The sequence below is a fragment of the Hyperolius riggenbachi genome, chromosome 9, assembly GCF_040937935.1.
Source record: "Hyperolius riggenbachi isolate aHypRig1 chromosome 9, aHypRig1.pri, whole genome shotgun sequence".
Lineage (NCBI taxonomy): Eukaryota > Metazoa > Chordata > Amphibia > Anura > Hyperoliidae > Hyperolius > Hyperolius riggenbachi.
Window position 1 is genome coordinate 270,848,799 of NC_090654.1, and position 26,293 is coordinate 270,875,091.

Consider the following 26,293-nt stretch of genomic DNA (forward strand, 5'->3'; position numbering starts at 1 on the left):
ACTGTCAAAAGTACGGTCCTCAGAGCTTCTTGTGGGAGGAGTTTTACCACAATATCAGTCATACAGCGCCCCCTGATGGTCTGTTTGTGAAAAGCAATAGATTTCTCATGTAAAAGGGGGTATCAGCTACTGATTGGGATAAAGTTAAATTCTTGGTTGGAGTTTCTCTTTAAGGGGGCATGAAGAATGGTGAACAAGTGAACAGAGGCACAATGCACTTTTGTGTTTTAATGATCTACCACAGCTGTAAACATGGTAGATTACTGGCCAACATGATCCCCAATGATGTGTCGGCGAAAAATGATCTATCCTGTATATGCACACAGCCGATATATGTGACAGTAAGGAGAAACGGGAATCAAGGGGCTGCTACTATTGCTGCTGATGCAGTGTAATGCACCAATGCAGAGATGCGGCTGGCGCCCTTTAGAGCCAATGGAGCTACAGGCTAGTGTCTTTGTTCAAAAACGTCCCCGAGTCCTCCCCCAGATGCTGCGCCCAGGGACAGAGGTCTTCCCTTGCCCCCCCATAGCTACGCCACTGATGCATACATGCAAAAAGGGTGCCAAAGAAATCGCAACTAGTAGAATATCAGTATAATTACTGATATTCTATGGTTGGTCAGTGGTAATTCTGATAGTAAAATATTATACTTTAATAATTTACTAACTCTAAAAATAACCCTATTCTCACACCAGCCCTCCCTCTACCGATGTCTAACACTAGCCAAACACACACACACACACACACACACACACACACACACACACACACACACACACAAGGACACACACACACACACACACACACAAGGACACACACACACACACACACACACTGTACACACACACACTGTACACACACACACACACACACACTGTACACACACACACACACACACACACACACACACACAAGGACACACACACACACACACACACACACACACACACTGTACACACACACACTGTACACACACACACACACACACACACACACACACACACACACACACACACACACACACACGATGCCTAGCCCTAACTAGTCCTCCCACAGATGTCTAACCCTATATGATCCCTTCCATGATTCCTAACCCCAGCCAACCCCTCACCCATGCCAAAGCCTCGCCGTCTCCACTGCTCCAGCCACAAACCCCCCTATATCTGCTCTGCCTTGCCGCTATATACGCTAAATATTGGGAACCATGGGAGTTTGCGCCCCCAATACTGGCTAATATCGGGAATTTGGGGGCCTGATAAAATGGAGGTCACCAGTGCCGCCCACTATACAACTTCCGGTGCACAAATATCCGATATTAGCAGATATTATCATGGGTGCCAATGGGGTGTCCAATCGTCCGCAGCAAAATTTTCTGTTAGCCCCGTGTATGGTGCAGAGAAGTGTGATCCTTACCCGTGCACAAAGTGCAGGCGGATGCTGTTCAGTGGCGCCCTCTCCCGCCTCTTGGAAGAAGCGCTTCTGTGCGTCTCTTTGCATTGCTCTTTAAGCTGAGGTAGATCTTCTTTATACACCTGTAATACGGGCAGAGGAAAGGTTAAACATTACAAGAAGCAAATCAGACACAGACAAACGGCTGCAACCAAAAACCGTTCTAATTTCCTGATAGCGGACTCTAATTGTACTATAGAAATTATCAGCTGTGGAGTCGGAGTCGAGGAGTGGTGCCAACCCATTTTGCCTTCGCTGGATTTGGCTGCTCACAGTACCGGGGCACTGGTCTGTTCACATCTTTGAACATTACATGTGAGTGCTCCTTCTCTTTACAGTTTGGAGTCAAGGAGTCGGAGCAATGTTTGGGTACCTGGAGTCGGTGGTTTCATAAACTGAGGAGTTGGAGTCAGAGTTGGAATCGTATGATTTTTGTACCCTCTCCATAGCCCTGCAAGGGTTGTGGAGTCGGAGTCGAGGAATTGGAGCTATTTTAGATACCTGGAGTCTGAGGAGTCGGAGTAGGTGGTTTCATAAACTGAGGGGTCGGAGTCGCTGGTTTCCTAAACTGAGGAGTTGGAGTTGGTGGTTTCATACACTGAGGAGTCAGAGTTGGTGGTTTCATAAACTGAGGAGTCGGAGTAGGTGGTTTCATAAACTGAGAAGTTGGAGTTGGAGTCGGATGATTTTGTACCTACTCCACAGCCCTGGAAATTACATTACCAATATGGGTCAGTTCACACCCCACACTGTCCTGGAAGTGGCAGCGTACCCATATAGTATGGACAAGCTGTCCACTCCGGCGGTACTCAGTGGTGTCTACTGCGCTCAGGAGCGGATGTGTGGTATTAGACAGCAATATGTTCACTGTCTGAAAAAAATTGCATTGATAGGATCTGCGTGTGTGTGTTAAAATCGCAATGGACAAAACCAGATAAAAATGTGTATGAACAAATCTGTGCTTTCCCAAACATAATCATGGGAACTGTTCTGCGTGTCCGGTGGTACGCTGCCATCCATACTGATGAGAGGGTCCGGCAGTGGAACTGCTGAGAACAGAGCCTAAATACACCTAGTGGTGGTCATTTCTAGGAGAAGCATGAGAACAGTTCGGTCAAGTGATAGATTTGCAAGTCTCTGATTTGCTAGTCATGAGCTAAAGCAGGATGTGATCACAGCAAATCAGAGCTCTGCAAATCAATCAGGTGATCAAACAAATCACATGCTTCTCCGTGAGCTCTCCTAGACATGACCATCACTAAATACACAAAAGTATCCAATGCATTATGGGATACGCAGATTGTGTTTGAAGTCTTTGCTAGGTACACATGATAAGATTTTCAGATTAAGGCTGGTTTCACAGTGGGACGTTACAGGCGCACGTTAGTGCAGCCTGTAACGCACCCCACCGCACAGCAATGAAAAATTAATGGGCCGTTCACAGTGCCCACGTTGCGTTACACAGTAACGCTGCGCCATTACACAACGTACTGCATGCAGTACTTTGTAAGCGGCAGAGCCGCGTTAGACTGTTTGCACATGCTCAGTAGTGTTGGGGAGGAGTGGAGAGCGGCCAGGCACATGGCTAATTAATATTCACTGCACTCAGTGATGTGCAGTGTTTACTTCCTGGAGCGGCCGCTCTGTGCTGCGATTGGCCGGGCGGGACCACGTGATGCCGCATGCGTCCAAGAGTGCGCATCACGGCATCACGGACGCCAGAGTGAGCTGCACAACGCGGCTCACTCTGACGTCCACCTTAGAGAGCACCAGGCGTTGCGTTAAAGGCACGTTATGCGACCATAACGTCCCCTAAAACGCAACGTCCTGGTGTGAAACTAACCTTAGTCAGATCTATTATTTACAGGTCCTGAAGTGAATGAAAAATTGATTGGAAAATCGAGCAGAAATCCGATCGGACCTGACGGAAATAATCGATCTGACAGTAAATGTGACAGAACATCTCATTGTGTGTACCTAGCATTACAAATTAGCAGCTTTGGTCTCTTCACGCAGGTGTGACAAGGCACAAGCATGATGCTGTCATTAGGGATAGTCAATGAGATGCAAATCATTTCAAGCTGATGTAACTTGATGCAGCATTATGCAAGTTTTGCATGCAAATGTATGCATACAAAAATGGACCAATCGAAACCTACCAAACTGCATACATTTGCACTGAAATTTTGCATAATTCAGAATAATTTGATGCTCACTGACAACAACAACAAAACATTTGTAAAGCGATTTTCTCCCATAGGACCTAAAGCACATAAGCTTGTCTCAGATCAGTACATAGTGATGTGTACAGGGGAAAAGTTATGTGATCATAAATGCCAGACTAAATAGGTTGCTTTTCAGTTTTGATTTAAAGTGGATCCAAGATATACTTTTACTCATTGCATAATTGTGTTCCTTTCATATAGTTTATAGGGCATTCCTCAAGCCAAATACTTTTTTTTTAAATTATTATTTAGTATTTATATAGTGCCGACATCTTACGCAGCGCTGTACAGAGTATATAATGTCTTGTCACTTAACTGTTTTAATACTCCAATTTCCTATAAACTAAACAAGCCTCACCCACAGCTTCTCCAGAGCGCCTTGGCACTCTTAGACTCGTGGAGCAAGGGCTTATGGGAGATCAGTCTGGGCAAGAGGAGGAGTAAGTTACTAGCCAGAGATTTCAGAGGCAGAGGGGAAGAGGGATGAGGAGAGATGTTTTCACAGGCTGAGGGCTGGATATACAGATCAGCTTGCCTGTGTGTAATGTGACAAACAGAACATAGCCGCTCTCGTATCACAGGAATAAATAATCATTAACTATTGAAGCTGTTTGCAGCTAGATTTGCTGTGTAAACGATCTAAACTTTAGATAAGATATATAGACAAGTTACTTGTTATAGTTAGTTTTTCATCTCGGATCCGCTTTAAATGTGTCCAGGGTTGGAGCTGCCTTGATTACGTTTGGCAAGGCATTCCACAGGGTAGGAGCAGCATGACAGAAAGCTCTGGCTCCAAAAGGATTTTTTAGTTGAACTCTGGGGGTGGTCAAGTTATTTGAACATCCTTAGCAGCCATATTTGAACGACTGGAACTTCCCCAGAAAGGGAGTTAACTTTGGAGATGGGAAGGCATCAAGATGGTTGCTTTTAGCTCCATTTCAGCACCTGATTTGCTGCAATTCAACACTGGTTTTCAATAAAAAATCTTCCCCAGTGTTACCAAAACATTCCCCCAAGACATCCATGACTTTCAGCGCAGCAGCAGGTAGTCACGATCCTGAATATGTCATAGGGCTTCAAGCTGAAGCAGTGGCTGAACAATGAGCCCAGGCAGCCGATAGGAAACCACCCGTACTACGCAGGTATTGTGCTATGCATCACATTAGCAGAGAACCTGTCCAGGGAAGAGGAACTCACCTGCCGACGGTAAGTGACCTGCGTCTCCTGCTCGATTTCAGAGTCCAGCTCTGGCACGTCTGACTGTTCTGAATCTGACTCATCACTGTTGGAATCGATCAGACTCTCTGCACACAGAATAGAAACACAGCTTAGAGAGACAACATTCCACCGGGGTCTCTGCCTTCCTGAGTTCCCAGCTCAGCACACCTGCAGCACCCACTCCAAGACTGTGGTGGTGAGATCACTGCATCCCTGGGTTCCCAGCTCTGGAAACTCAGCTCTCATGAACCCAGGCTCCACCCATTTAAAGGGACTCCGAGCACCTCTCATGGGCATGCCTTTAAGCCAGACGACTTCCAACAAAGTCGTGCTATGACCCCTCTGGAGGAGCCTCTTGCAATGGCCATGCGTGTCACTTCCTCTTCCAGCTTCATTCAGTGATGCACTTCTCTAACAGAGCAGACAGGGGTGACCCAGAAGTTATAACATAGCAAGATAGCAGCCGCAAATTTTAAATTGAAATTGAACGAAAACTATTTGTTGTAGAAGGGCGATTCAGGCATCAAATGAAAGAGGAGAGCACAAGCTACAGAAAGGTATGCATCTTTAAGTACTTAGCAGTACTGGTCGGAGTCTTAAAGGCATACCCATGAGAGGTGCTCGGAGTCCCTTTAACAATCCCAAGTCACCCCAACAGAAATCAATGCAATGACTATTGCAAATCTTTGCAGACACCCTCAGACTCTGCACTATCGCAGTTCTTAAAGGATACCCGAACTGACATGTGACATGATGAGATAGACATGTGTATGTACAGTGCGGCCTAGCACACAAATAACTATGCTGTGTTCCTTTTTTACTTTCTCTGCCTGAAAAAGTTAAATATCAGGTATGTAAGTGACTGACTCAGTCCTGACTCAGAAAGGAAGTGACTACAGTGTGACCCTCACTGATAAGAAATTCCCCTTTTTACCTCTTTCATGCTCTTAGAAGCCATTTTCTGCTAGGAAAGTGTTTTATAGTTGTAATTTCTTATCAGTGAGGGTCACACTGTAGTCACTTCCTGTCCTGAGTCAGGACTGAGTCAGCCAATTACATACCGGATATTTAACTCTTTCAGGCAGAGAAAGTAAAAAAGGAACACAGCCTAGTTATTTGTGTGCTAGGCACTGTACATACACATCTATCTCATCATGTCACATGTCAGTTCGGGTATCCTTTAAAGTTTAAGCCTTTTTTGTGACAGGTTGACTTTAAAGTACACCAGCCATTATAATGGCCTCCTGTTCCTCGCCTATCACAATGATCCTATGTCTTCAATACTATCTGAGCCAACTACCTGGAACAAGTATGCAGATCAGGTCCACCGACTCCCTGATCTGCATGCTTATCCTAGTATAGCAGCATTCTGGCCCAGGGATCCCCATTTTCCTTCAAGAAAGAGGTCAGCAGTGGCAGCCTCCACGTGTCACAGCCACACCCCAGTCCTCACCCTGAGGAGCGATATGTAGAACGTCTTTCAGCTTCCTGTCCGGTATGAACTTCCACTGAAACACTGAGTGGTCAGCCCCGCCTACCGAAATGATCCACTGATAGTCATGTGACCACCGCACGCTGGTGATGTGAGCCGAGTGACCCAAGTACTTCCGAAACTTCGCTCCTGGAAAAGAAGGAGTTTAAAAAATGGTCATTTGACAAATTGTGAAAGACGACGACTGAGGGATCGAGTGCCCCCAAAATACTATTAAAATTCCATGCAGGGAACACTGGACCGAATCCAAACACTGAGGCTCCTATTACACTTAATCCGCTGCGTTGGGCATTGCGTTTGCGTTAGTACGCGCTTTTTCCCCAAATGTAATAAAACCTATTTGTTACAATCCCCACACGCTGGCATATGCAAAAAAAAAAAAGAGTACTGTACTCTGTGGGGACTGTAACAAATAGGTTTTCTATTACATTTCTGGAAAAACACTAACGCGTACCAAGGCGTATTAACGCAAACGCATGCTCAACGCAGCGAATTAAGTGTAAAAGGAACCTGAGGCAGGATTGCAAACGCATGCATTTTTCTGCTGCTGCATTTCTGCATATTCCAATGCATCTTTTTCAATGTGTGATTTTATTATGTGGTTTTACGCACATTTTTATGTAAATAGAAAGCAACGTTATCTCCTCATCACCTCATTTACTGTACAAGGTTTGCATTCTCTCTCTCTCTGCATAGTCACCTGACCTCATCATCTAATGAACTCATTAGTGCTTTCTTGCACGAAACAGGAAGCATCCTTATCTCCTTCAGCCATGGGAAGCTATTTTGATGCTTCCAGCAAGAAATCTTCTCCCTTGGAAGGTCCTCTGTGGATCTCTGTCTTTCACATACAACCCCTCCTTTAAGCAACAACACGTGAAGTCCTCAGAGATTTGAGACAGGAAGTACCAAGGCAGACACGCCCAAGGCACTCCTGGTGAAAATAGGGCACCCTTCAAGGTCAGTAGAGTTTTACCTTCCTACTTAGCCCACTTCTGCCCAGAGATGAGTTAAATTCTGATGTGCTAAACTCATCTCCTCACCTCTATCACTTCTCCTCCTGCCCTCCTGTGGCGATCCCTCCACTAGCTGCCAATTAACCAGAAAATCCAGTTCAGGCCCGGCGCACACCAAAAACCGCTAGCAGATCCGCAAAACGCTAGCGGTTTTTGAAGCGCTTTTTCTTATTTTTATGTAACGTTTTAGCTAGCGCTTTGCGGTTTTGGGTAGCGTTTTTTGTGTAGTAGATTTCATATATTGTTACAGTAAAGCTGTTACTGAACAGCTTCTGTAACAAAAACGCCTGCAAAACCGCTCTGAACTGGCGTTTTTCAGATCGGCTTGCGTTTTTCCTATACTTAACATTGGAGGCATAAACGTCTCCGCAATCCAAAAAATGCCTCACCCCGGGAGTATGCGTTTCTGCAAAACGCCTCCCGCTATGGTGTGAACCACCCCATTGAAATACGTTAACTAAGCGTATTCGCAAGCGGCTGTAAAAACACCAGAAAACCCGCTCGGTGTGCACCAGCCCTCAAACCGCCTGCAACAATCTTCTATCTGCGCATAAAACTTTACTATCCTTCTCTCCAAGGTTTCTCACAGGCTTCACCCCTCCTCTGGAACTCACTTCTGCATCACATCACTCATACTTTTAAGCTCAAAACCTTGAGGCCAATTTCAGACTGTGTATTGGCGGCAGCGTTGTGGTGCGACCTGGGGGCCGCAACGCACTGCCAAAAGCAGAGCTTCGGAGATTACCGTGTTACTATGCGGTAATCCCCTTCTGGCCCGTGATACAAACAGGAAGTGATGCTCCCTTGCAGTCACTTCCTAGTTTGGAGATACAGAAGTGCGCAGAAGCGTAATGTAAAAATATGCTTTTGCGCACGAGCGCCACAACGCCAACATTTTGGCAAACCCTGTGTCGCCATAGACTTACATGACTTCCAGTTCGTCGCACGCCGTCGCGCAGTAACATTGGTATGCGCTCGCGGTAAATCGTCGACTTTTGGCGCACCACACTGCATGCTGTATGAACGCACCCATAGGCTTTCATTAGCATAGCGGTGAGGTGCGGTAAAAAGACCCACCGCGGCGCACCAGTGTGAAAGGGCCCTGAGGCATATGATTATAATTTGTCATCACTTTCCAGACAAGTATAAATGGCTGCCTCTTCCCCAGTTCTCTCACCTTACTGAGTAATTCACCACTTGATGAAAAGTTTTGCTGTAGTGAAAGGTACACTTTCGGATAACTCACGAGGAGTGGAGGTCAGTCATTCTACCCTCCCACCGTGTGCTCAATAACCTCTCCTCCCCTCACAGGCTGCTTGAGGGCCCCATCTGACGCCATAGCGATGATTAGGATCAGTTCAATCTCCATGCCTCCGCGTCTGCAGCGAATAAATCATCATTTCACGCCTCCTAAGGCTAATGAGTCAATCAAGAGAAGAGGAACTCGCCGCGTGAATCTTACCGCGTGTCACCTTGTAATTAACTTGTTCAAAATTTAATGGGACGCAATTAATAATGGAGGGGAGCTAGCGATGGAGACGGACGTGGTTCCGCTCAGTGAATAGGTATAAGACAGGGATGTCAAACTCAAATATAAAGTAGGCCAAAATTGAACAATGTAACATAGTTGTGGGCCAACCTCAATGCCTACTGGCCACATTCCTCCCTTATAAAGTTCTTTGGTGACTAATGCCCCCCCCCCCCTCTAACCCTTATACAGTCCCCGAGTGTTTAGTGGTCTTCCCTCCCATACACAGTTCCCTGGTGTCTGGTGCCCCCCACCCTGCCCTATACAGTTTATTACTTTCCCCCTAACTCCCCTATATGGCTTCCCTGGTGTTCTAGGGCTTCACCTCCAATATAGCTTCTTTGGTGGTCTAGAGTGGGCTAAACATAATGCAAAGTGGGGAATCCACTTGGGGGCCAAATTTAATGGCTCCGATGGCCAGATTTGGCCCACGGGACGGAGTATGACTTGTATGCTGGAAGAGGAGATTGGGGTGGGGGGGTTTACATATGGGAATCCGGTGCAGAGAGAAAAACAGAATGTCAGCTCTCCGGCCAAGAATTCCGCTCTCTTCAAAGCCAAAGGATACGTTCTTGGTTTTGAATGCTGAAGGGAAGGGTAGCGAGCTACGGCTGAGTTTTATTGCTTGGCACCAGTGACTTACAGGAAGAGAGGGAAACTTGCAGCAGGAAGCAGGGGCGGAACTATAGCTCATGGGGCCCCTCAGTGTTCACTCCTTTTCCATTGCCTCCCCCTGGTGACCCTCACAGCCTGGGGGCCCATCTCACAAGGGTTATAAAACATGTGTAGCCACACCCATAACAAGTGTAGCCATAGAAACAGGAGAAGTTAATAAAAAATAAACAAAAATGGGCGCACTTGTTATGTATCGTAATATTGATAACCGCTATGCTATTTAGTGGGTGGCTCCGATTAAATTGTTATTTATTGTATTATTCTTAGCAGGGATCGGGGAGTCTTGAGCTACGTACACACATGCGACAACGATCGTTTGTTGTCAACAACGAACAAACTTTTAATTGATGAAAGAACGACCTAAGTAAAGTTAGTTTTAAAAGGTGTGTAACGATCACATCGTTAGAACGAACGTTACTTTTACGCGATGTAACTATTGCGCCTGCGCATAAAAATGAAAAATTCCATGGAGAAATAGTGAAATGCGCATGTCAAGCCTAGTACGAACGATCGTTTCCAACGATGTACTACTTTTGCAAACGATCGTCGTTGGGAAAAATCCGCCAAGCTAGATCATTCGTTTTGAACGATCTAGCTCGTCCGTCGTTACACTTCATGGTCGTTGGCTGCTTTTTTTCAAACGATCGTCGTTTGAAAGGATCGGGGAACGATCGTTTCAAACGACTATAGTCGCATGTGTGTACGCACCTTTAGGGTTAGGCACCACCAGGGGGGTGGTTATGGTTAGGCACCACCAGGGGGGTAGTTACGGTTAGGCACCACCAGGGGGGTTCTTAGGGTTAGGCACCACCGGGGGGTTCTTAGGGTTAGGCACCACCGGGGGGGTCTAAGGGTTAGGCACCACCGGGGGGGTCTAAGGGTTAGGCACCACCAGGGGGGTCTAAGGGTTAGGAACCACCAGGGGGGTCTAAGGGTTAGGAACCACCAGGGGGGTCTAAGGGTTAGGAACCACCAGGGGGGTCTTAGGGTTAGGCACCACCAGGAGGTTCTTAGGGTTAGGCACCACCAGGGGGGTGGTTAGGGTTAGGCACCACCAGAGGGTGTCAGGGTTAGACACCACCAGGGGGGTGCTTAGGGTTAGGCACCACCAGGGGGGTCTTAGGGTTAGGCACCACCAGGGGGTTCTTAGGGTTAGGCACCACCAGGGGGGGTCTTAGGGTTAGGCACCACCAGGGGGGTCTTAGGGTTAGGCACCACCAGGGGGGTCTTAGGGTTAGGCACCACCAGGGGGTTCTTAGGGTTAGGCACCACCAGGGGGGTGGTTATGGTTAGGCACCACCAGGGGGATGGTTATGGTTAGGCACCACCAGGGGGGTTCTTAGGGTTAGGCACCACCAGGGGGGTTCTTAGGGTTAGGCACCACCAGGGAAGTTCTTAGGGTTAGGCACCACCAGGGGGGTGGTTATGGTTAGGCACCACCAGGGGGATGGTTATGGTTAGGCACCACCAGGGGGTTCTTAGGGTTAGGCACCACCAGGGGGGTCTTAGGGTTAGGCACCACCAGGGGGGTGGTTATGGTTAGGCACCACCAGGGGGTTCTTAGGGTTAGGCACCACCTGGGGGTTCTTAGGGTTAGGCACCACCAGGAGGGGTCTTAGGGTTAGGCACCACCAGGAGGGGTCTTAGGGTTAGGCACCACCAGGAGGGGTTTTAGGGTTAGGCACCACCGGGGGGGATGGTTAGGGTTAGGCACCACCAGGAGGGGTCTTAGGGTTAGGCACCACCAGGGGGTTCTTAGGGTTAGGCACCACCAGGGGGGTGGTTATGGTTAGGCACCACCAGGGGTATGGTTATGGTTAGGCACCACCAGGGGTATGGTTATGGTTAGGCACCACCAGGGGGGTTCTTAGGGTTAGGCACCACCAGGGGGTTCTTAGGGTTAGGCACCACCAGGGAAGTTCTTAGGGTTAGGCACCACCAGGGGGGTTCTTAGGGTTAGGCACCACCAGGGGGGTTCTTAGGGTTAGGCACCACCAGGGGGGTTCTTAGGGTTAGACACCACCAGGGGGGTTCTTAGGGTTAGACACCACCAGGGGGGTTCTTAGGGTTAGACACCACCAGGGGGGTTCTTAGGGTTAGGCACCACCAGGAGGTTCTTAGGGTTAGGCACCACCAGGGGGTTCTTAGGGTTAGGCACCACCAGGGGGGTCTTAGGGTTAGGCACCACCAGGGGGGTGGTTAGGGTTAGGCACCACCAGGGGGTTCTTAGGGTTAGGCACCACCAGGGGGTTCTTAGGGTTAGGCACCACCAGGGGGGTGGTTAGGGTTAGGCACCACCAGGAGGGGTCTTAGGGTTAGGCACCACCAGGAGGGGTCTTAGGGTTAGGCACCACCAGGGGGGTGGTTAGGGTTAGGCACCACCAGGGGGGTCTTATGGTTAGGCACCACCGGGGGGGGGGGGATCTTATGGTTAGGCACCACCAGGGGGGGTCTGACGGTTAGGCACCACCAGGTGGGGTCTGATGGTTAGGCGCCACTAGGGGGGTTCATAGGGTTAGGCACCATCAGGGGGGTCTTATGGTTAGGCACCACCAGGGGGGGGTTCTGTGTGAGAGTAGGGAGAGGTCAAATTATAATCAGGTTGTAGACTGTAGGTAAATTTACCGATACCGTACTACTGCAATTAAATTGTTATTTACCGTCTTTTTTTGTTATGGTTATTGTTATTTACCGTAATTATTATTACGCGCCAAATTAGCGCTTGGCTTTTTCAAATGTACCCATAGAAACAGCTGATCTGAAGGAAGAATTGCTTTATCAGAGGGAGTGAAGTAGTAGTTTGGCCTTCTTACAGCCCTCAGCCCCCTGCAGTTGCAGGGGCTTCTCTCCTGTAGTTAGGCCCCTGGCAGGAGGCAGGAAATTTCGGCACTGTGTACGTTTGGGTGCCGCCATAGGGACCCATACAAATATAGGAAAGTTGGGGTCCGGTAAAAATTGGGCTCTGTTAAAACATTTGGGCTATGGCAACGGCCAAAGTTTTGCATCCCATATTTTTGTTTTTTTTTGTGATGACTTTGTGGCGGCAGGAGGGGCGGTTAAGGTTAGTTGTCAGAAAGTGGGGTTTTAAGGTTAGGTGTCATGCATGGGGAGGTTTAAGACAAGACAAACAACATTTATATCGCGCTTTTCTCCTGGCGGACTCAAAGCGCCAGAGCTGCAGCCACTAGGACACGCTCTATAGGCAGTAGCAGTGTTAGGGTGACTTTTCACCACTGTAAAATATAGGTAAATGTTACCTTTTTTTTTCTTTTGGCTATTTCTAGGCGCCCAACTTTCCTTGCGCCTATATTTTACGTACACGTTTTTCACATGCTGCGTCCAGATTGTCACAGGCCACTGGTATGCAGACAAATAGATGGTATGCAGAAAATCACTGCAATCCTGAAAAAACGCACGCAAGCACAAATGTATACACAGGAAAAAAGCAAGCGTTTTTTGCAGGGCGAGTGTGAATCCCGCTTCTTGCTGTCGCTGGTTACACAATATCGGACACATTCACCACTGGAATAAAACAGGAAGAAAGTCACCTCTTTTTGGACAGGGATATCGGAAGAGCTTGACGATCCCGTAGTCATCGGCCGTCACCACCACCTGCCCCGGATAGTTGGCATCTACCGAGTTGATATCGTTCAGATCGGAGTATTTGAGTCCAATCCCGTTCACTTCCAGTCCGGAGACACACGTCCAGCGAGCCCACTGCACCCCCTTCAACTCCTCCTTACTGGAGACTTCCTTTCCGCCTGCGAATAAGAGGGAGTAACGAGTTATAAGCCCCGCCTACAATGCGGAGGAGTGTCCAACGACGAGGGTTAACCCAATAGAGGGATCAGGTGATAGTTATGGAGCGGTTTCATGTATTAAATTATATACACCCATCAGTCTCAACACAAAAAAACAACAGGTCAACTAAACAGCATAGTGGCACTCAGCAGCATGGTGGCGTAGTGTATAGCACTCTCGCCTTGCAGCGCTGAGTCCAAGATTATATACCAGCAGTGGCACTATCTGCACAGGGTTTGTACGTTGTCCCCAATACTACGGGGGCTACCTCTGGGAACTCCGATTTTCTCCCAAATCCCAAAAACATCCAGACAAATGAATAGGGTTCCCCTTAAAGCGCACCTGAACTCAGAACTTCCTCTCTGCTCTAAAAGATATGCAACAGCATAATACCTTTTAAAGAAAAACCTTTCTTTGTTACAGCTGATACAAATCCTGCAATAAATCTGCAGTGTGTCTACTTCCTGATTTCATGGAAACAGACAATGGGCTCGATTCACAAAGCGGTGCTAACCCAGTTAGAGACTTTAGGCGTGATAACCATTGCACCACGCTGGTGAAAAGCCAGTTTAGGTGTGATAAGTTTAAGGGCCTGATTCACAAAGCGGTGCTAACAGTTAGCACGCTGGTGAAAAGCCCTTTATCATGCCTAAACTCAGTTTAGGCATGATAATTTTAGGTGTGATAAGTTTAGGTGTGATAAGTTTAGGCATGAAAAGTTTAGGTGTGATAAGTTTAGGCATGAGAAGTTTAAGCAGCAGCTGCGTTAGCACCGCAGTGCAAAGCTGATCAAAAGTTTTGCGCTAGCAAAGTCTGGTGCACTTCGCATAGAGTTTAATGGCGCTGCTTTGCGTGCGGGACTTTGCGCGCTATCTACACTTATCTAAACTTAGCATGCCTAAACTTATCACGCCTAAACTTATCATGCCTAAACTGGCGTTTCACCAGTGTGGTGCAAAGGTTATCACGCCTAAAGTCTTTTAGGCGTGATAACTGAGTTATCACCGCTTTGTGAATCAGGCCCTAAGTGTGATAAGTTTAGGTGTGATAAGTTTAGGCGTGATAAGTTTAGATACTGTAAGTGTAGATAGCGAGCAAAGTCCCGCACGCAAAGCAGCGCCATTAAACTCTATGCGAAGTGCACCAGACTTTGCTAGCGCAAAACTTTTGATCAGCTGTGCACTGTGGTGCTAACGCAGTTGGGGCCTGATTCACAAAGCGGTGCTAACAGTTAGCACGCTGGTGAAAAGCCCTTTATCATGCCTAAACTCAGTTTAGGCATGATAAGTTTAGGTGTGATAAGTTTAGGTGTGATAAGTTTAGGCATGATAAGTTTAGGTGTGATAAGTTTAGGCATGATAAGTTTAAGCGCCAACTGGGTTAGCACCGCAGTGCACAACTGATCAAAAGTTTTACGCTACCAAAGTCTGGTGCACTTCGTCTAAAGTTTAATGGCCCTGCTTTGCGTGCGGGACTTTGCAAGCGATCTAAACTTATCTAAACTTATCATGCCTAAACTTATCACACCTAAACTTATCACACCTAAACTTATCATGCCTAAACTGAGTTTAGGCGTGATAAAGGGCTTTTCACCAGTGTGCTAACTGTTAGCACTGCTTTGTGAATCATGCCCATAGGGTTAACATCCTGGGTTTATAAATTAGATGCTCTGCTGTGGTGGTACAGCTGACACAGTGGAATAGATCAAATTACAGTGCTGATTAGTCATGAGGGGGAATTACACAGGCTAAACTCTCTAAATACATGCAGGGTGCATTTCTCTACTGTATGTTTTACTTCTGTCCTGTGCAAGAGTTCAGGTCCACTTTTAATTGGCCCTAGACTATGATGGACATATGCCTATGGTAGGGATTACATTGTGAGCTCCTCTGAGGGACAGTTAGTGAAATTAATATACAGCGCTGCAGGAGATGTTGGCGTTGGTGGGGTATAGTAACCCTTTCCAATCCAATTATGGGGGTCACCCACGTCCCCCACCCCAGCACTTTTCTGGTGTGCAGGGAGGGGGCTGTCAAGAATGTGGTGAGCTGCATTGGCGAACCGGAGTTGCCCCAGCACCCAGTGGGTTGAGGGGGGCAAGTAGCTCCACCCCCACTGCAAGTGCCCCGGCATAGTAACCTTATCTGATTAGGTGTGGTACTGAAGATCAATGTGTCGGAATTTGTCCAATACTTTGATCCACATAGCACGCCACCATGGCAGACTAGATCCAGCAACGGCGCCCCTAGTGACGAGCCCAAATGCGCCCCCCAAAATATTTAAACTACATAGTGCAGCGGCAGAGGGTGAGGACAGACTCAGACTAGCCCGACACTTTGATCTAAAGGACAACTGAAATAAGTGCCTCTGCCCTCCTTGGGATTGGTCTATTGACACTCTTGCCTCCCCCCCTCCCTGCTCCCCCCTGCCCGAGATTGGTTTACTGGCACCCTTGCCTCCCCTTCTTGGGATTGGTCTATTGGCACCCTTGCCTTCTCCCCCTCCCTGGTATTGGTCAATTGGCACCCCAGGTGATCCATGGCTCGGCCTAGTTCTGTATATGGCTAGGTTGGGACATCTCACCTGGCATCCTGTAGAACATTCTCTTGCCGCTGCCATCGTTGGTCTGCAGAAATTTGCTGTCTGATGACCAGTCCATGTGTGTGATGAAGGACACGGAACCCATACACTCGCCCACCTTCTTGTAGCGCTGTACTACGCCGTAAATGTCCACGCAGCTATCATTAGAGCCCACTGCAAGGAAGTTTCCATCTGGAGAATATTTCAGCTCATGGATGGCCTCCTTCCGGTCCTTTATGTGGACAACCTCGGTCATATCTCTGGAAGAAGGAAGCAATAGCAATGATGAGAGTTTTGTGACGGATTTACTCACACACAATTAGGACGTGCAGTTCCACCCTACAATCAGGTCCTGTAGCTCCACCTACAATCAGGACCACCATCTACAATAGGGACCTCCAGCTCCACCCAACCATAAAGACTGCTGCTCCAACTATAATAGGAACCTCCAGCTCCATCCCATCACTAATAACAGACCTACCAAAAATATCAGGACTTGTAGCCCTACCCACAACCAATATCTGCAGCTCCAACCACAACCAGGATCTCCAGTTCTAATAAGGGCCTCCATCTCCACCATACAGTCAGGACATGTAGCTCTACCCACCAATCAGGACCTCTACCCAACATTAAGAACCTGCTGTACCATCCAACAACAAAAGTCTGTAACTCCACCAGCAATTAGGACCTTCATCTCTACCCCACAATCAGGACTGGTAGCTCCAATCAACAATGAGAACTTGCAGCTCCACCCAAAAATCAGGACCTGCAGATCCACACAAAAATCAAAGCCCAAACAATCAGTACCTGTTGCCCCACCTCACAACTCAGCAAATAATTTGATCCAATGAACAGCATGAACTTAAAGCGGGATTGTCAGCTATGAAATCCAATTTTATTTACACACTGCTTTTTGTTTATTATGCGGTCTACAACCTGACCCTGCTTTGCAAGCATTTCAATATAATCATAAATGTATCTGCTGCAATAACTATTATCTTAGACAGCCTGGCTCTATTCTAGTATATTGCCTAGGAGAGGGAAGCTTGTTATCTCCCTTTCCACATGCCTGCTCCTCGCTGATTGGCTGAGGGCAGTTCAGTATTACACAAGGCTGAGAAGGGAAATACACCTCCCCTTTGCGGAAACTGCCGAATTACCATCTATGCTGTGCTCACGTGTGTTTACAAAGCAAGCTAGATATGACAGTGCAGTTTGTAGAAGAAAAAAAAAGAGTAAGGGAGGAAATGACATCAAGATTGGCTTCAGTCAAAGGCAGTAAAGATGGAAAATGTCTGAAACAGTTTTCCCTTTATTTACTATATTAAATTCACTGAAATCAAAACATGGACAGTACAATAAGTATGTTATGTAAGTAGAACTACTTATATGTGTGTTTTTTTCCTGGGTTATAATGGCTGTCCCTGCTTCTTTAAAACTAACATCCGTCAGAGAACAGCTCCACCTTTAATTACCTGACTCGGAGGACCGTGAAGGATCCGTCCTTCATGCCCAGCGCTAGGTGGATGCCGTCTGTACTGACGGCCGCACAGCGGATGGGTTCCTCCATATTGCAGCGAGCGATGAGGGCGTGGTCCACCAGACTCCAGATCCTGCAGGGAACACACAGAGGCGACACAAAGGGAGGATTTATAAAATATATTGTAAGATGACAAATCTCTTCACTTTTTGTGCACCTTTTATTTTATCAGGATGCCTTCTTAAAGAGGCCCTGTATTGACATATAAAAGAATGCAGTCAATTATTCAGCATATCCATTTTAGCTGTAATTTTCCTGGTTTCAGCATCAGAGACACTGTATCTATATATTGCTGTATATTGGTATGTAGCTCCACCCTACGAGTGATGCAGAGCCTAGGCTGTTTAGCTATGTGGAATTCTCCTCCCGGCGCATTTAGGGAGACCAGGCATTATTTTCACTGGCTTTAGAACACTCTATAAACAAACATTCTGCAGAGATCACCTGGCAGAACTAAAGATGTCGCTACTTATGATAAATTTCACAATGTAAATCAGAGAAAGGGAATATTTTACAATGGGCAAACACTGACTAAATAATTTATAATGAATAGTTCCTCTTTCAATTGCCACATTTACAAAAGAAGGAACAGATATTTTCTTCCTGGGGATCTGGTTTTTAGATATCTCCTATATCTCATAACGTAGCCTTCAGAATAGCCCCCCCTCTTTCCATCCAACTTGAATAAAAAATAAAAAAGGACACCACCTAACAAACAGGGTGGTTTCTTGGGCAGTGTGGGCAGGGCGACTGCCCTGGGAGCAAACCGGCAAATAGAAGAAGGGGGCGCAGGCAGAAGGACATAACCGCTAGGGAGCTGGTGACACATGGTGCAGCCACATGGAAGAAGGTGATGTGAGGTGCAGCCAAATGGTAGAAGAAAGAAGATTACCAGTGCGATTATCTTCCTTGACTCCTCCTGGGCTGCCTGCGTCAGACGTCAAGTCATCATCACGTCACCACCGCGTGATGACACCTGATGTCCTGTAGCGGTACTGCAGGCTGTCAGTGCGCCGCACCCATGGAGGAGTCGGCTTTCCGGGCTCTCTTTGCCTGTGTGTTTACCTTGTCCCCGCTTCCTCCTGGATGAGCAGCTGGTCACTGGTAAGTAGGCAGATCTACTTGTGACCTTTGGCTATGTGACTGTCCCACAATTTTTACACCCTCCCCCTGGGTGCAAGTTAGCCTAGAAACCACCCTGCTTACAAATACCAGACAAGAGCATGCAGTTCATGGCCACCATGCCAGTCACTCACCAAATTCACAATAAAGGAATGTGGACAGAAGCAGAAAAGGATTAAGATGACATGAGGCCCGAGGCAAGATAGCATTTTTTTTGCCCCCAACGCTGATGATCAGATGGCTTTTTAAAAGACCACTCCAGTGTAAAATGTAAACTGGTAAAATCTGTCAGAACAGACAGGTTTTGGTCTAGATCATCTCCTCATGGTGGATTCTCAGGGTTTTTGTTTTCAGAAGCATTTGCTGAGGGCCTGATCCCACTGCTGCATTTATAAAAGCATTGAAACGCATTCCAAAAACGCATGTGTTTTTATAAAGGCAGCAGTGGGCTCAGGCTCTCAACGGCAATGTAAGGAAGTCTAACTGACAAAAGGAAGTCTAAGGCCTCGTTCACATCTGCTGCGCTGAGAAACGTGTGAAAGCGCGTGGTAAAAAGCGCATGCGCTTGTGCGTGCTTTAGTGCGCGTTTCTGTGCGTTGCGCTTCTTTAAGGTACGTTTTGCTTAATGCAGGGGTTAAAGTTGTCAATAAAGCTTTGTTTTTTATGTATTTTTTTTCCAAATAGGGGTAAAAAACGCATGCGCTTCTACGTGCTTGTACGTGCTTCTATGCGCTTAAAAAGCGCACCCGTTCACTTGCATTGATGCACGCTTTACAGCTCAACGCGCAGAAATACATGCAGCACTACGTTTTTGGTAACGCTGCTCAGCGTAGCGCATAGATGTGGATCAGGTACATTTAATTAGATGGGTAAATCAATACCTTGCAGAACGCACAGGGCAATGCGCTGTGAAAAGCGCACAGAAACGGCCCTGATGTGAACGAGGCCTAAAGGTGGCCACACACCATACAATTAATTAATCCCATTTTACATCAATTTGATAAATGATCGGTTGTCCCAAAAAATCGAAAGCTTTTTTTTGTTTTCGATCAAGAAATCCGATCAAATTTCCATTTTTTCCAATTGTTTTGAGATTGGACATATATTAAAATTCTGACCAATTTTATCAAGAATTCTATGGTGTCTGATAGATTGTGAAATTGTATTCAAGCAGAGAAAATTGTATGTAACTGGTCAGTACATTTTTCTCTCAATTTTTCTATCCAACCAATTTTTTCAACGTTTACGATCTTTATCCCGAAATTGTTGCAATCTCGAAAATACGTGTGTGGTATCTAAAAGATTCTGATAGAAACTTCCGATTAATCAGAAAATTGGATCGGAATGCTCAATTCGAATCAAAATTAAAAATTGTATGGTGTGTGGCCACCTTAACTAACAAATTAGTGTGCAAGTGAGTAGGGAGGCATCTTACTATTTTGGCAGTTAAACTGCCATTCAGGGAATGCTTTTGAAAACAAAGAAAATCCTGAGACTCCCCCATGAGGAGATGAACTAGTCCAAAACCTGTCGGTTCTGTCAGATTTTAATAGCTTACTTTTTTTGCTAGAATGGTTCTTTAATAGAATTTGGTGGGGCCTAGCATCAACCAGGCCCCTAGGCTCTCTCCAGGCCCTAGGCAACTTCCTAGGTTTGGCTTGGGGATGATCTGGCTCTGGATAGAAGTGACTGCCCATAAGTGAATAAGCGGGTTGGCACTGAACCATTAGTCCTTTCTCCGTACCACTGCATTTAAGTGCATTTAAGTGGAACTATACAGAGAATTTCCTCTCACTTTGCAGGAAGCACTTAGGGCCCATGCACACTAGAGCGGTTTGTTGCAATTCACGTGCGGACAAATCGCCGCAGTGTTCAGTGATTTTTCCGCCTGAAATCGTGGAAAAATCACTCCTGCAAAACGCTGGCAAAAATCGCTGGCGTTTTGCGTTTCTAAGTGTGAATGGGCCCTGAATGGGTTAAGCCTCAGTGTTTACTGTATAGGAAGAGCTGTCATGGCAGAGCTCCTGCAGTCTATTCACAGCTGCTGATAAGAACTGATTAATAAAACAGAAGGAAGGCAGCACCGGATTGCAAACAGTTGGAGCGTGCCCAGGTCCAAACCAAAGTGCCTCCTGGAGAGCAATCAGTCCATACAAAAAAGGAAGGACCGGCACCGCTCAAATGTAGTTAAAGCTCTTTGTTGAAGTGAAAAACATAGCAGCACAGACCTCTGTTTCGGGAGAATCTTCTTCACACTGCTCAACACAAACGTGGAACAGTGAATTTCTTCAGCAACTATATGTGGAATGAAGACTTTTTGTGTGTGCTGTAGAAGAGTTTGGTTCCACTTTAACCCTCTGAGGACTGTCTGCCTGCGCGTTAGGCATGGTGTCCCCAGTGTAGTCAGGTGTCCCCCATATTGCCAGCAGCCATTACTCACCTCCCAGGCTCCAGCGATGAGAACGACACTCAAGGCAGAACAAGCGGGAAAACCGGGCAGAGCGAAGGGAAATGCAGATCGCCAGGGGAACGTTAGGAAGGAGAGTCCTCTTCCTCTTCTTCCCCTCCTACCGCCGTTGCCAACACTGATCACTACAATTGTCCGGCGATCACAGTGATCACATGATCAGGAGAAAATCGCCATGGCTACTGATCACTGAGGAGAGAGGTCAGAAGATTAATTTCCCCTTACGAGTGTGCATAATTGTGTACATGAGCTACCAGCAGGCGGCGTAAGCATGAGCTACCAGCAGGCGGCGTAAATCCTACACCGCATCAGAGATAGACGGCCACATGTGTGGCGTAGGATTTACGCTGTGTAGTCCACTGAAGGTTAAACATTCACTTCAGTTTCATGTTTGCATTTGATCAAAACAACTATCTTAATTGCTCTTAATTGGTGGGGTTTGTCTTGCAATCGTTAGATTTGAGCTGAACATGCTGTCGAACAATTGCATTCGAAATGCATGGGGGAAAACAACTCCGCATTTTGTATCTCAACACACAGATCTCATCAAATGGCGTCTTTTTCTATTTATTTAGAGGATAACTCTGGGGAGATCTGTAAGCCTGTGTAGAGTGACAGGACTCTGCTGTCCTCTCCCCTGTGTGACAGCTCAGAGGCCTAGCGATGCACGAATCCCCCGCCGTTTCTCATCGCTGACAGCTACGAACTCCCAAGATGGAATCACGTCTGGACATCATTCCATATACCGGAGTATCAAACTGCAGCATAAAAGCTGCTAACAAGAACCACAGTGACTGATACTCCTGACAGAGTCGGTCCCCCTACTACTTCCTCCTGCTTGCCTGGCCCCACCTCCCCACTACTTCCTGCTGCTTGCCTGGCCCCACGTCCCCACTACTTCCTGTTGTTTGCCTGGCCCCACCTCCCCACTACTTCCTGCTGCTTGCCTGGCCTCATTCCTACCAATATTTCCTACTGTTTTCCTGGCTCCATTCCCCCAATACTTCCTGCTGCTTGACTGGCCCCACCTTCCCACTACTTCCTGCTTCTTGCCTAGCCCCACCTGCCCACTACTTCCTCCTGCTTGTCTGGCCCCACCTCCCCACTACTTCCTGCTGCTTGCCTGGCCCCACCTCCCTACTACTTCCTGCTGCTTGCCTGGCCCCACCTCCCCACTATTTCCTGTTGTTTCTCTGGCCCCACCTCCCCACTACTTCCTGCTGCTTACCTGGCCTCATTCCTCCCAATATTTCCTACTGTTTGCCTGGCTCCATTCCCCCAATACTTCCTGCTGCTTGCCTGGCCCCACCTCCCCACTACTTCCTGCTACTTGCCTGGCCCCACCTCCCCACTACTTCCTGCTGCTTTCCTGGCCTCATTCCTCCCAATACTTCCTACTGCTTGCCTGGCTCCATTCCCACAATACTTCCTGCTGCTGACCTGTCCTGATCCCCCCCACATCCTGCTACTTGGCCTCACTCCCCCACTACATCCTGCTTGATTGGCCTGTGTGCCCCCCCCCCCCCCCCCCTGAACTAAATGGACTAGTTTTCATTGTATAATTTGCATATGCAGATTTTTTTAAGTTATCTACCAACTGCTAGTTGGAAGAAAACATCTTTGTTTAAAGGACAACTGTAGTGTGAGGTATACGGAGGCAGCCATATTTATTTGCTTTTAAAGTGAACCAGAGACGAAGCACCATGATGTATTTTACCATATATATCAGTGACAACATTAGAGAAAACACCTACCCTGATCTCATGTTTCATTCATCACTGCACAGCTTGCTTCTTATCAGACCTGATAAAATCCCGGACTGAGCATTCAGTCTGGCTTTGCTACAATGGGCTCTATTCTCAAAGAGCCAAAAGTACCGCAAAATTTTAGCGCTAAATTCCCGCCAGCGGTAAACTCCGCATTTTTTCAGCATTCACTAACATTTTCCGCATGTTTTCCGCATGCGGGAAAAAAGATGCGGAAACAGGCATTATTCATGCGGGAATCATGCGGTAAAAAGGTCGCATGAAAAAGTGTTTAAAAAAAAAAAGTTAAAGTCCACCAAGCACAGCCCTTAAGCCTCCACACTTCATTAAAGTCAATGGGATGCGGAATATATCACCTACTACTTGTAGGTGATAAAAATTCGGTAATTAACGAAGAAATGATGCGCCTGAACATCTTTGAGAATTGATCTTTTATTGCGGAAAATACCGACTTTTGTGGAAATTTTACCGCATGAATCCCGCACTTTTATCACACTTTTTCCGCATGCGGAAAAAACATGCGGAACATTTTGAGAATCCCAACTTGCCGGTATTTTGGGTGCAAACTTCCCGCATGTACTTTACCGCATGCGGGAAGTCTTTGAGAATAGAGCCCAATGACTCAGCTATAATGATTCCTGAGCAGAGCCAGCAGGGGGCAGGCTTGTACTTGAAAAGACATGAGAAAACACAGACTGAGCTATAAATATGCCTGAGCAATCCCAGACTGAATGTTCAGTCGGGGATTTTATCAGGGCTGATTAGAAGCAAGCTGTGCAGTGCAGAATGAAACAGAAAGCAAGGTAGGTGTTTTCTCTAATGTTCCCACTGATATATATGGTAAAATACATGAGGGTGCTTCGTCTCTGGTTCCCTTTAAGCAGTACCAGTTGCCTGGCAGCCCTGCCCTACTGGTCTATTTGGCTGCAGGAGTGTTTGAATCAGACCAGAAACAAGCATGCAGCTAATCTTGTCAGATTTGACAATAATGTCGGAAACACCTGATCTGCTGCATTTTTGTTGAGGGTCTATGGCTAAAATTATTAGAGGCAGAGGATCAGCAGGGCTGCCAGGAAACTGGTATTGCTTAAAGAGACACTGAAGCGAAAAAAAAATATGATATAGTGAATTGGTTGTGTACTATGAATAATTACTAGAAGATTAGTAGCAAAGAAAATATTCTCATATTTTTATTTTCAGGTATATAGTGTTTTTTTAACATTGCATCATTCTGTAATATGTGCAGATTACACAACATTCAGCATTCAAAATGAGTCTTTCAGAGCAGTCTCTGAACTAATAACCTCTCCTCTAGCAGAGAAAAAGAAAACAGTTGAGATAATAAAAGTCAGATAACAGCCCTCTCCACCACTAAACTTATGCTTCATACACACTTAAGATAAAAGTCTTTGAAAAATGAAAGATCACAGACCAATCTTACCCCCTTCCATGTAGTATGAGAGCCATACCTACACAGTCTATTCTATGGACCTGAACTCCCCATCAGATAAAATCTTTGCAAGATGCTGCACACAAAGATGCCCGTACACACTCAAAAGATCATTATCTGCAAAAGATCTGTTCCTGCAAAAAATCCATTCCTGCAAAATGCATTCATAGTCTATGAGATCTGCAGATCCTCATACACACCTGGTTTAACAGACAATCATCTGCAGATCATCTGCAGATGAAGTCTGTTAAACAAGGTGTGTATGATGATCTGCAGATCTCATAGACTATGAATGCATTTTGAAGGAATGGATCTATTGCAGGAAGAGATCTTTTGCAGATAATGATCTTTTGAGTGTGTATGGGCATCGTTGTGTGCAGCATCTTGCAAAGATTTTATCTGATGGGGAGTTCAGGTCCATAGAATAGACTGTATCGAGTATGGCTCTCATACTACATGGAAGGGGGTAAGATTGGTCTGTGATCTTGCATTTTCCAAAGACTTTTATCTCAAGTGTGTATGAAGCATCAGTCGGAGAGTTAGGGCTCGTTTCCACTATAGCGAATCCGCATGCAGGCACTGCATGCGGATTCGCATAGGCAATACAAGTGGATGGGATTGTTTCCACTTGTGCGTCGTGCGGGTGCGTTTCGGCGTACGGGAAAAATCTGCACAACAGGGTCGTCAGATTTTGCGTGCGGCAGGAATGCAGGCAAATCGCCGCTAATGCATTCAATAGGGAAATGGCATGCGGCTTTGTCATGCGGATTTCCCCGCGATTTCGCATGCGATTTCGCATGTAAAGCAATGGAGCTTTGCACAGGCAGTGACATGGTTAAATTCGCCTGGCTCCTTGCCATGCAAAATCGCATGCGAAATCGCGGGTGAATCCGCATGCGGGAACGCAGCTGCATGCGATTTCTTCTGCGGTGGAATCCAGGCGATTCCGCACCGCTACAGTGGAAACGAGCCCTCAATGGCTTGTTTACATAGAGATAACAACTGGAGTTTCTTAACTCTCCCTGTACTGGAAACAATTAGACTGATGTATCTGATCTTAATGTTTTATTTCTTAGCTGTACTACACATACAAATCATAATATCAACATTTTTTTTCGCTTCAGTGTCTCTTTAAAGGGAAATAAATATGGCAGCTTCCATATGTCCCTCCTTTAGATTGTAAGCTCGCAAGGGCAGGGCTCTCACCCTTTTGTGTCAAGGAATATTAAATTAATTACTTGCACACTGTTAGACATTTATACATTTTAGTCATCATTTTTAATTTGCTATTGTAATCAGCAGTTCTGTATTTTGTACCAGTGTTCATATTTGGTGTATATCATGGTCTGTATCATTTTGTATCCCTTGTTTGTTTTCTTACATTGTACAGCACCACGGAATATGTTGGCGCTTTATAAATAAATAATAATAATATCCCTTTCACTACAGCTGACCTTGAGGCCTCTCAACGTTAAACTCGCACGTTAGAAAATATTTCAACGCAGACTAACGCACAGCAATACTAAGTCTGTGCGACATTCACAGTGCTCACGTTGCGTTTGTGTGTAACGTGTAGCGTTATTAGAAAGTGCTGCATGCTGTGCGTTATACACGTTATTAGCTGCGTTGGACTATTTGCACATGCTCAGTAATGACTTGGAAGGATACTTTTCATTGCCTGTATGCTCTACTGTATGCGGCAATAATGGGGCATTAAGTTGCGATGCGACTTTTTTGGGGTGTTGCGGTGTAATGTGCGTTGCGACTTTAACGTTGCATTAAACCGCAACGTCCTACTGTGACAGAAGCCTCAATTTAAAATAGTCCTCAAAAATGTAAAAATGTCCTTCCTTGATGCAGTGACTGTGTCTGAACAGGATGAAGGGTCTGAAGGAGTGGAAATGTAGTGACATCATCATGCTATACTTGGCTGCACAATCCTGCAGGGGGCATGTCTGAGA

General features: G+C 46.4%; 1 protein-coding gene across 5 annotated transcripts in view; it reads right to left on the bottom strand.

Annotated features, from left to right (window-relative positions):
* EML5 (EMAP like 5) overlaps nucleotides 1–26,293 on the bottom strand; it is a 255,544-nt gene that overhangs the window by 110,838 nt on the left and 118,413 nt on the right. For all 5 annotated transcript variants that reach the window (XM_068254559.1, XM_068254558.1, XM_068254557.1 and 2 more), the window contains exons 8-13: nucleotides 17,463–17,600; nucleotides 15,991–16,247; nucleotides 13,155–13,367; nucleotides 6,349–6,516; nucleotides 4,875–4,981; nucleotides 1,417–1,535 (exon numbers count right to left, since the gene is read on the bottom strand). In XM_068254559.1, coding sequence (XP_068110660.1) covers nucleotides 1,417–1,535; nucleotides 4,875–4,981; nucleotides 6,349–6,516; nucleotides 13,155–13,367; nucleotides 15,991–16,247; nucleotides 17,463–17,600 — 1,002 coding nt within the window. The remainder of the gene's footprint in view (nucleotides 1–1,416; nucleotides 1,536–4,874; nucleotides 4,982–6,348; nucleotides 6,517–13,154; nucleotides 13,368–15,990; nucleotides 16,248–17,462; nucleotides 17,601–26,293) is intronic.